Raw genomic sequence first — 12,329 nt, 5'->3', positions numbered from 1 at the left:
ATGGCAGATCTTGATGTACTTGAAAATATCCAACAAACTCTTAAGAAATTCACAAGCAAGGATGAATGTCAGAAAAGCATCAAGAACGCTTTTGTTAGGAAAATAGTGTATCGTATAGGCTCCGTCCACACGTTTACGGAAGCGATATACGGTAATATGAATGTGACACATGTGAGTAAATTGTTGTATTAAGTAAAGTTATACATGTGTTTGATATTACAAATGAGATTTATAAATGTTATGTGCTAATAAAATACGTGAACTCTGAATTGATTATCGCTTTTAGCATTATTTACAGTGACTTCCTGATATGAATCATGATTATCCTGTTTTCGACCATGGGCGTGATCTGTCCTCAGAATTCGTTAATCTGACATTTTGGTGTGCAGCGGACAAAGTCGGATTAACAGGACTTGATTGTAGTTAACTTCAGGTTGCTTTTGCAACTGTTGAACATGTTTGAAGTTGAACCTTGAGGCCTGAGTGTTTACTTCTAACCTGTCCATCAATTCAATGTTCCTGAAATGCTGCACTATTTCTAAAATGAGCAACAACTGAATATATGAAGAATGAGGACTATTTTTATGGATATACAACTTCTTTATTCTATATAAGTAGACACCACTTACTTGACAACAACATTAGGGTTGAGTATAAGCCAAAATGTTCAGATTATTGCGATATTATACGTATATGTGTTGGCGTATTGCAATACGTATTGCAATATATTGTGAAAGTGTGACACATGGTTTAGCTCTTTCAACACCAGTCAACCAGAGGCTTTTACTGCCATGACACCGAGTTCCCAGAGACTCTGAGGTCATAGATGAGGCCTATGTTTATCAAGGAAAATATCAGCTTGTAAAACATTTTTACTGCTACATGTCATGCACTATTTGAAAGTATTGCCCGATGTGGCGTTAAATAATAACTCACTCACTCACTATTTGAAGTTAACAAGTACAACAATTTAAGTTAAGTTTTAATGAAATGTAAGTTTACACATTATAATGTCTAGATAAACCACGAAGGAAGCCAAAATGCAGCGATTTTTTCCAATTGTGATATGTCATAATATCCCTTACCTTTTTCTTCTATATTTACCATTTTACTGAAATCTATTATAAAAGGTATCTGAAATAATATGTATGGACGGCTATTTCCCGATAACTGGATAAGAAGACTTCGTTACCTATATATATAGAATATAGTTACTGCCAAAAATCGTGGCAATCAGCGTGTAGTAAAATGTGAAATGAGTCAAATACATTAAGTGACCAATTCCTGTTATTCGTGACAAGCCGAATAGCGTAGGTCACGGAAAGAGGCGAGTAGTAATGAATGGAGTCAAATAGTTTCTTTGCGATTATCGATTTTCATTATTAGTTCCAGGATACTAAAATTATCTTTTTACTTATATTTGTTAACGACATAAGAAACTTACTGAACATGCCTTTCAAGGAGTGGCCATGTTTGGAAATTCTGAGTTATCTATCTTTGGAAATATTCCCAGACTAAATCTTTGAACGGTATTTATAAGTGGAATGCATAAGAAAAGCAAGATAACACGACGTTTCGGAGTGTTGTTCACAATAAAGAAGTTGACATCCATAAATCTTGTTTTTCTTATTCCTAGACTAGTCGTGAACAGGGCCGTGAGAGAGGTACGAGTTGCCATCCGGCTTGCCGGGATGACACGAAATTAGTTACTTAATGTCTGCTATAAGGCTGCGTGATTGGTCAAAATCATGCCGCGTGAGCTAAGGCAACCAATATTATTACAGCAATGGACACCCGTCCTTGTAAACGAAAACTTAGACGAAAGATTTAGATGAAAGTTTTGGGCAAAATCATCCTATTCTGAACGGGTTACTCACAAAATCACCACCTTATGGAACTTAGTTGTCGTATTGGTTATGACCTGTGACAAAAATGCTTCAAGCACATATTTTAGCATCAAACATCGATTGATGCAAGCGCGTGAAGTTAAGAGGCTGGCTTTTCTGAAATGTTATTTGGCTTACATTTCATGATCACACTCAAAAAAAATGGAAAATAGTAACTTATGATGTATGTTTGGCAACTTTTATGAGTACTGTTCTTGATTTTATTCTTTAGTTTATTCAATTTGTTTAATTATTTCCTCAAAACATCGTTACTTTGCTCTTTGACAACTTTGATGTGGACCCGTTGCCGAATCGTTTTTGTTTTCAATAACATTGCAAAAATAGTGTATAATTCTAATTCTGTCGATAATATATGTTCATTTGAAATGTAATAAGTATTTTCAGACATGTGAAAAGTGATAGATTTAATAAAGTAAATCATATGTTAGGTAGGTTCCTAAAATTATATACCATTTTGATCGCTTTACTGGGGACTTGTGACGTCTTGTCGGTATTCCGGCCTGTGGTGTTAGATGGGTTAACTAAGGTAATGATATTACTGTCTTCCTTTCATTTGAAACAATGCCACTGGCCACTGTCAGCACACAGATGTGATTGACCAATATACATTCTCAAAACTATTAATGCATAATGATATAAAGGAAATGCAAATCTTATCAATTATTTTCAACTACATCACGAAACTTACCGATCGTGGTCACAGAAATTGCCGATCGTATCGGGTGAACCGGTTCACGAAAAGTGTACCGCAATATATCGTGTTATATGAAGTTCGAACTGCTATATACCGGTTAACCAGTATTATCACCCAACCCTAAACAACATTAGAATCTATGTCTAAACATCAGCCTATATAGAATACAGAAGTTGTATATCCATAAAAATAGTCCTCATTTTTCATCTACCCAACTTCTGGAATGCCAATCAAAGAACTGAATATATTGCAAAATGTTTTACGTAGTTGTTTTGATAATGATGTGAAGACGTGTAGTCATGTGATAAGTATGAATGTGGTTTGCATCTGTTATCAGATCACAATTCCACATAATTGAAAACTATTTTCTTTGAAATTTACTTGTCTTTACATTTTTATGTGAATAAACAATAATGGACTGATAATCAAACCTTGGAATGTACAGCTGCCAATGTGTTAGCTGGTTGTTTAGATTATAGATAAATGCAATATGTTCTTAAATGTTTTTCTAATTTCAGTTTGAAGATGAATTTGAAGGATCTCGAACACTTACAGTGGAACACTCATTTGATAGAGGTAACTTGATTAAATTAAGTGCTGAAAAACCTTAACTAAAGCGATCATGTATATGAAAGAATCAATTTCTGTTTGTATTTTAAGCTTATGAAAATGTGAGCTTATTCTTTGGTGCTTTCTCCATCTTTGGTCCATGACAAAGATCTGTCATCCATTTTTTTCCTTTGGTTTCATTCAAATTGACCAAAGGAAGGCTGAAAGTTTAGGAGAAATCCTGATATCATAAAAACACTGAGATGTGTTGATAACACTAAAATAAAACATTTCATAGTTATTTCAAGCATGGAAACTAATGGAAAAGAAACTGCTAAACGTTTTCTTGGAAACCTCAGTGGAAATGAAACATTTGTATTGATTAGCAATGATATTATGTATGTGATATGGAGAAAAAAATCAAGCTTTGAAAATCATTTTAAATGTTGTATTGGAAACAACAGTCCTGAAACATTATGAAGTTCCTGCAACTTTAACATATGCCATTTCCAACACGCCCAAACCATAGAAAAAAGACTTGTAACACTGTAGAAGTATATTGCTGGAAGTGTAAGAATGACAGAATTCAGTCAAGAGATAACAATTTGATACTGATACTGTACATGCTGCATCAATACTCCTTTTTTAGTACTGATACTAAATAATTCACTGCCACAGAAACATTGCCATTTAGTAACCTTGTTCATATTGAGCTTTAAACTGCAGGTCTGTATAGGTAATTCTTATGTGTGCACATACAAGACTAGTCTTCATCATTGTTCATATCATGAGTAGCAGGGTTTATATCCATTAAAAAGTCCATGTAGACTGTTAAAGTGCATTTTGTTTCAGGCCCCAACCCTGTGTACACCAAGAGAGGAACTATTGTCATACACTCACTGAAAGGAAACCGTGCTCGCTTCACACAGACAGCCCCACTCTCTCCAGAAGAGAGGTCTCAACTCGAGGTGAGTGAGTTTAGTTTTACGCTGCAATCAGCAATATTCCAGCTATATGGCGGCGGTCTGTAAATAATCTGATCTGGACCAGACAATCCAGGGATCAACAGCACGAACATCGAACTACGCAATTGGGATGCGATGACATGTTTCAACCCAGTAAGCAACCCTGATCCTGTTAGTCGCCTCTTATGACAAACATGGGTTACGGAAGACCAATTCTAAGCTGGATCTTCATAGGTGAACACTTCATAAACCCAACTAAAGGCCTTTTTTGTTTGAATACCCAGGAAGCTGCTGATTGTATTGTTATTGTCTAATGCAGTCTCTGTACAAGTAAAGGCCTTGTTATTCATAACTCTCTTATCCCTTCAGGGAGCAGTATGAAAGTTTAGGAGAAAAAGATTCAAGGCATACTGAAAAAAAAACCAAACGCCTGTGATTATGTTGACATCCTCAAAGTTTTGAAAAATTACCAACATATTATAAAATCATGGTGATATGCAGAACAGATTCTTCTGCAAAGTAATTTCCCTTGACAAGCATGGGTTACTGACGGTTCATTCTAACCTGGACCTTCATGGGTACTCAACTTGAGGTACTCTACCTTAGAGGGATTGATATAATCCACCAAATTAAAATGCCTTTTGAAGCAGCCGATATTTTGTAAGATATTACACAACCAAGACAACTGAATAAGGTTCTTGCTGATTTTTTTTTCTCTGAGGAATAGACAGCTATTTTAATTTTTCTGAGTGAGAAGACAAAGATTATTCAGAATTCAACACAGTTATATACTGCATATATGTGATATGTGTTAACTGTTAAATGGTAATTAAACAAAACAAGCTACTGTACAACAGGGGCGGTGGGGTAGCCCCGTGGTTAAAGCGCTCGCTCGTCTCGCCGAAGACCGAGGTTCAATTCCCCACATGGGTACAATGTGTGAAGCCCATTTCTGGTGTCCCCGCCATGATATTGCTGGAATATTGCTAAAAGTGGCGTAAAACCATACTCACTCACAACTGTGCAACAAACCTGACAAAACTGTTATGCATGTAATATGAAACAGTGTTGATGATTATCTGTGGAGTCTTCAATGTGTGACTGTTGGGATCACATTGATTTTTGCTTTTGGACAATAACTGATTGTTAATCAAGATCCTTTGGCAAATTTGTAATGAGAAGTACCCATCAAAGATAGAATGAAACAAATGTTCCAGAACATCCTGCTGTGATATTTGTGTTGAGCAAAATAATTGATTTTGTTCAGTAAAAATTAATGAAACAACAATCGTGATGGTGACTTCAGTGTCCCTTTGAAGTGTTATTTTGCAATGCCACTAAGAGAGATGGGGGGAGATTGCGATTGGGAGGATCAGGTGTTTGTACTGTCAGGGATTGCAGGGAGTAGGATTGTCTCAGCTGGGGGTCACAGTGTTGTTGAGGGGATGAAAGGCCCCCCTCCCACTGCAATTTTCACAACCCACGTCAACACTTCATTGTCACTGTTGTGACCCCAGTGGGAATTGGCGGAGATTATACAGATAATGTCAACACTTTCATAAGACCTTCACCTTCAAGTTAATACTTTATTTGTAGGATGTGATCAGTGTTATCATGATGTTGTCCTAATTCTAATTTTTGTCTTAAATGGTTTATGTCTGTTTAAGATTAGTATAATAGAAAACAGTCATGAAGAATATGTATACAGGATTAGCTTGAATTAAACTCAGGAAAGCCACAATATGTCTCTTGACTACATTGGACATACTGAATAGATTCCATAGGCGGATCCAGAGGGGGGGTGCAGGGTTGCGTACCCCCCACCCCTCTTTGCTGCTGAAAGTTTGTTAAATGACCATTGAAACTCTGGTGAAAATGAAATGTGCACCCCTCCTTTTCTCAATAGTGTGCAACACACACACACACACACACAGTTCACACACACACACACACACACACACACACACACACACACACACACACACACACACACACACACACACACACACACACACACACACACACACACACACACATCTTTCTCAAAAAGCTGTATCCGCCCTGATTCAAGGAGAATATGCATTTTTTATAACTGCAAATTTGCAATGTCCATAGAAAATGTACATGCTATTGAGTCCAGATGTTCATACAGTTCACAGCTGGCCCCTATCTCACCATGTCATCAGACAATCCTTGCTTATCCAAAGAAGGTTTACGAGGAAACATTCCTTAAAAAGATTTATTGATTTGTTATTTTCGATTCAGATAAAAAAAGGTTGAAGTATAATACCTAGGCCTATTCAGTGACTTTTGTTCACTACCATTAATTATTCTGTTAATGGAATATCACAAACTGATGTTGTCTTCTATTTCCAGAATCTGGCACAAAGCAATGGCATCTACCGTGTAAGAATCCCCGTGACATCGCAGGATGATCAACAGACCCAGAATGAAGTGTATATATCAACTTTCACACGAGCTGTAAGTGTCACCAGAATCAAGAAAATATTTCAGATAAATATTATTTCACATTAGTAATGTCAGGAGCAGACAACATTGGTCATTTCAGACTGGTAGTTATTTAAAATAACTAGATACAGGAATAAAAACAACTTGTCGTCTAGATTGTTATCACGATATTATGTAACACTGGTTTCCATTGTGTATGATTCTAGTAATGCATGTATCACAAGTCCCTCCCACCTCCCCAATATGATCCATATTTTCACGTTTTCTTGCTACGCTTATTTGCAGTTACGTTACCTGTAGCAGATAGGTTTACTGAACCAATGGTTAGGTTCATAGCAATGAACGGGACAGAAAATCTAGAATTATACACAATGAAAACTCATTTGATAACAGATGTCCCCTGTCACATGATAAGTTTAACATATTTATGACCTGTGTAAACCTCTCTCTCTCTCTCTCTCTCTCTCTCTCTCTCTCTCTCTCACTCTCACTCACTCACTCACTCACTCACTCACTCACTCACTCACTCACTCACTCACTCACTCACCTCTCACTCATGTCCTTGTAATTTGTAATTACTTTTCTTCTGTTGTAGTGTGCAATATATGAGTCTGGACTGAGTGACCAGATGATGGTGAACTTTGACCAATCTGGAGAGGTTCTTGGTATCTCACTGACTGCTATTCCTGGCTTATGTGTTGGTGCCGATGTTCCTGCATCCAACTTGACCAACTGGAAGACATCTGTGGAGGCAGTTCTGACAGTTTCTGGACCTGTGTAAGTAGTATTTGTCAGCCAAGACATCATTCTTTTGATGTAGTGTGTACGATCAACCTTATTTCATATTTATCTCAAGTAGCTCTTTGCATACAAAGTTTATATATTTATGACACTTAGATTTGCTGCACTTCACTGCTAGAAGAAACAGCCTGTTCCTTCACAAGAAAGCAGAATTTTACTCTCACATGCTGTAGGTAACCTTGTTATAAAGACAAATGTAATGTAAAAGAAACTGTCTTTTCCCTGTTTTTGAATTTGCTTAAAAAGGAAACCCAATGTATTTTCCATCATTATGGAAATAGTTTTGTGCTTTGAAAAACAGCTGACTGAAGAACTTTGTGAATGGTTATCTCTCTATTGTCAATAACTGAAAAGTTATCTCCCTTCCAATGATCAATGCCTTCTGTTGAAAGTGCACAACTAAAGAACAAATTGAACAGGGTCCCCAAAAGGGGCAAGGTTTCATGTTTGAATGGTGTGTAGAAGGTATTTACAAGTTCATGTGGTGACACTGCTTTCAAAATGAGGGATGAAGCCTCAGAATGAAAGGAATTTTGTTGTTGAAATTCTGTCTGATCCCTGACGATTCTGGTCATTAATCGACAACTGGTTCCTGGCCCCCAATGCCTGTACTCGCTTCTTTACCACATCACATAAGTTAAGATCCCACATTCAGGTTAAAGCTGATTCCTACCCATGGTTTATTTTAATGAAGTTTTATCCCCTTCCAGCCTTTTTTGGAGCCAAAGTGTAAGACCTTTTAGGCCAATTGTCTTTTAGTAGCCAGATCTAAAGTGGAATAATGGGCTTTCCTCCATAATAAAGTAAGGAACAAAACTGCTTGTAAAAATTTCAATTGCTTATGTGGGAGATTTGGTGGCTAATAAAAAGGGTTGAGCTCAATATCATCCTCACAGTTTTCATAAGTAATCCCACTTCTACAACCTGTGTTCTTTTGGGCTTTCCTCCTTCAGTAAGTTGGGGATTGCTGGTATAGAACAGGAATACTGTTCATAGGAATGTCATATCTCAATACTGCTGAATGATTCATCCAGTTTCAGGACCCGTGATGGTCCGGGTTAGAATATTGATCTTCAGTAACCCATGTTTGTCATAAGAGGCGCCTAACGGGATCGGGTGGTCAGGCTCGCTGGCTTGGTTGACACATGTCATCGGTTTCCAATTGCGCAGATCGATGCTCATGCTGTTGATCACTGGATTGTCTGGTCCAGACTCGATTATTTACAGACCGCCATATAGCTGGAATATTTCTGAGTGCGATAAAACTTAAACTTACTCACTCACTCCTCATCCTGTTTCAGTGTGTTTGTAACGTAGGGTTAAAAGAAATCCCTGTTGGCCCCAGTTATGTCTCTATATACCCATGCCCGCAGTTCACGTCTGAAGTACTGTTTATTTAGACCTTAGCTGAACCCAATTTTCTCACTCACTCACTCACTCACTCACTTCATGAATGCCACCCTGTGTTTAAAAATTAAGCCTAAAATTTAAAGGGTCCTTTTGTTCGTAAGCCTAATATTAGATATATTTGATATTGATGGTCTCAATACATTCAAACAATATAAAAAACCTTTTATTCATAATTTTAAATGCTGCTATGAATCCCATCATTTAAAATGGATACTTGAATGGAGAATCATTTTTTTCACTTCAGTCCAGACACACAGACATACATTGAGAAAAATGAAAAGGAAGAGGCAGAGAAGGCCAAAGGTCAACAAGGGAGACAACAGATCATTCTTTGGAAAATATGTGAGTACACCCTACAATATTGAAGTTATCTTAATACAAGGCAGGTGATCAATCCTTGGTTATGTCTTCATATGCAGTTGTGAAAACATTCATGTTTTCTTTCAAAATATTCAAAGAAACTTTGGTCTGTAGTTATTTGTTGTATCCAATTTTACTGGACGCTTGATCAACTGGATCAGACCAGTTCATGACAAAGGATAAAATCGATCAAATCCAAAATGATTCCTACTAAGTTTTGAATTATTTCCACATCTGTGAGTAGCTTTAGCTCTGTGGTGGCAGTATCGTAGAAGTGGACAGTATCGATGAAGTCTCCAGTAGTTTGTAAACTAAACTGTATTGGTTAATAGGGTTCTGTGTATCCTGTCTCCAAGAGCCAGGAGAATACACTAAAACAACAAATCTGACACAAGTTTAGAATGGTTTGGCAAGTCTAGATTGATTCAGCTCTGGAATATTAAAAATAATTCTCAACTCAATTTCGATCATCCTTGATACTCTCAGGGTATATGTTCTGTTAAATCTCCACAAGTACCCTGGATAGATCTACGCCTTGGACCGATATATGTATTAACTCCCTTTGCTGGCTTTTTAGCCAATCAGGTGTCTACTGGGAAGTGTACCAATCACCAATCACAATAACTCACTTTCACTCTTTTATCTAACCACTAAAACTTAAGCAACACAATTGTTGCAGAGGTATCCTGAAAGAGCTAGAAGAGTTCCTGCATATATTTGTTAAGGTTTCAGACCCTGTCAATTTGTCTGAATGATTTTCTCCCTAAATCTGAGTCGCACAATAACAAAAGCCTTCCTTCGCTGCTGCAGCCACCATCTTTGTTGACACTGACTAGCCCGGTTGTAACAGTGTATCTGATTGGCTACTGTGAGACAGCGAGCCAGCAAAGGAGGTAATACAATTATCGAACCGAGCTGTAGATGCATCCTGGGTACTTAGTGGAGATCTTTAGAGGAGTACTTTCTCGAACTGTACCTTGGAGATTATCGAGGATGCATTTAGATTCTACTTTCTATTTTGCAAATATATTTTATATAATTGTATTTCTGTGATTAAGCTTGCTAAGTGTTAGTCAAGGCACAGTGAGGGATAGCTTGTCATCATCCACTTGTGAGATTTCATGCTTCTTATTCTTTCAATCACTGGTTTGACTGACTTATGTTGAAGTATGACTTGTTTGATGGGCATTTTAGAAGTTGAGATGATGAAGAATGATGATACTATTTATGGATATACAACTTCTTGAATTATGTCGTAAACATTCTCTCTAGATTATGGTTGCCTCTCTTGACAACTACATAAGAATCTATGTCGAAACATCACAGAATAAAGAAGTTGTATATCCATAAAAGTATCATCATTCTGTCTTGAAGCATTTTATATATAAGTATATTTTCCTTTGCTCATTTTAATAAATATTATACTGATGGTAGGCTAAAACAGACTGGATAGACTGACATCTGGTTTTTCAAGGGTTGATCCATCAGAAGCATGAGTTTTCTTAAACGAACTAAAAAACTACTGATTTTTTATTTTTAAAATAATGGAAATTCATACTGTCATACTAAACACCTGGCCTGAAAAGTGGATGTTTTATGAAGTTGATATGACAGCCTAGTAGGTAATTTTGTCCTTGATTTGCCAAATGTTGACTCCACAGTGGTACAAGTGAAGCCAGTTAAGATCCGAAAGTTAGAAATGGTCTTCAGAAACCCATGCTTTGTAGTCGTAAGAGTCAACTAACACAATAGAATTGTCAGGTCTGCTGGGCTTGGTTGTTGCATGTCATCTTGTCCCAATTACAGTGTTACAATGATATTACGTCTTTTGATTTTGGAGATAATGAAACCTGTGAAGATCCAGGTTAGAATTGGCCTTCAGCAACCCATGCTTGTCGTGAAGAGGCTACTAATGGGATTGGGTGGTCAGGCTTGCTGACTTGGCTGACACGCCATCATACCCAGTTGCTGTGATTGATGCTCATGATGTCAATCACTTGAGTATCTGATCTGACTCGATCATTTACAGACTGCCACCATATACAGTCAAATCCCGATGAGTCGAATCGCTGGGGACTAAGTAATAAATTCGACTTATCGATGTATTCGAGACATAGGTATGTCTATGAGGGTAGAAAAAATTATGATCCAGTCCTAATTCCTCCGCCCTAAGCATTTGTTTATCTAATGATTTCCATATCACTAATAGGGACACCTTATCAGTTCCAGTCTGATTAGCACAGACAGTGATTTCAGTAAAAAAACTAATCTGCCTTTGAACTCACTTTTCGTCAATGGCGGAAAGGTGTGAGCAGCTGGTTTGTTAATTGGATCAGTTTGCTACACCAATCAACTTCTCATTGATTGACTTCGGCTTATGTATACAAGATTGCTGTTGTTTGAATCTCATGGGACCAAATTTCCTTCGAGTCATCATGTGTATTTATGAGACGAATTCGTGTAACCGGTATTCAAATGATGACAATTATAACAGGGAATGGTCGGGACCGACAGGTACTTGAGTTATGCATAATATTCGAGACACCGCATTCGATTCATCGAGGATTTGACTGTAGCTGGAAAACTTCTGTGTGCTGGGTTAAGCAAACAAATAACCAGTGAAGCCTGTTCCTGGCAGAATATTGGATCAGGTGGTCAGATTCTCTGATTTGATTGATGCTTGTCACCATATAACAATGATGTTAAATTGAATCAAATTCTACATGAACAATGAACACTGAAGTCTTGTGGCTGGTATGCTGAAACTGAATTGATGAAATAATGTCTAAGCATGTCTCATCTGCAGGACATCTTTTGTCCAAATTTGGGAATTTTTCAGGAAATTTGTTCCAGACTTGAATATAAACATCAGAGAATGTGTAGATAAATATATGAATAATACAATAATACTGTGCAACCTTGCTCAAATCAACCAATTGTCTGATTTGTATTGTCTGTCATGACGTTGCTGATACAGTATTGGTTGTTGTGACATAAAACAAATCATTCATAATGCTTTCTTCATTCAGGGTCGAAAACACAAAAATGTATTTGCTAACACGTTTTATTGAGACATCACAAAATATGCTGACACTTTGTAAAACTATACATAACTCTTAAAGACATAGTTAACAAATATTTATCATGTGTACCACAACTCACTCTTTTAAACAA

General features: G+C 37.1%; 1 protein-coding gene across 1 annotated transcript in view; it reads left to right on the top strand.

Moving 5' to 3' along the window:
- Positions 1 to 12,329, top strand: part of LOC124268133 (ER membrane protein complex subunit 10-like) — a 44,074-nt gene continuing 31,745 nt past the window's right edge. Inside the window, 7 exon segments of the mRNA XM_046703149.1 lie at positions 1 to 171; positions 3,120 to 3,177; positions 4,003 to 4,118; positions 6,492 to 6,596; positions 7,180 to 7,361; positions 9,040 to 9,106; positions 9,108 to 9,137. Of these exon segments, the coding sequence (XP_046559105.1) occupies positions 1 to 171; positions 3,120 to 3,177; positions 4,003 to 4,118; positions 6,492 to 6,596; positions 7,180 to 7,361; positions 9,040 to 9,106; positions 9,108 to 9,137 (729 nt within the window).

This window comes from Haliotis rubra, unplaced genomic scaffold (genome assembly GCF_003918875.1).
Source record: "Haliotis rubra isolate DU_JTF1 unplaced genomic scaffold, ASM391887v1 Scf1363, whole genome shotgun sequence".
NCBI classification, from domain to species: domain Eukaryota; kingdom Metazoa; phylum Mollusca; class Gastropoda; order Lepetellida; family Haliotidae; genus Haliotis; species Haliotis rubra.
This window is presented reverse-complemented; position numbering and strand designations above follow the sequence as displayed.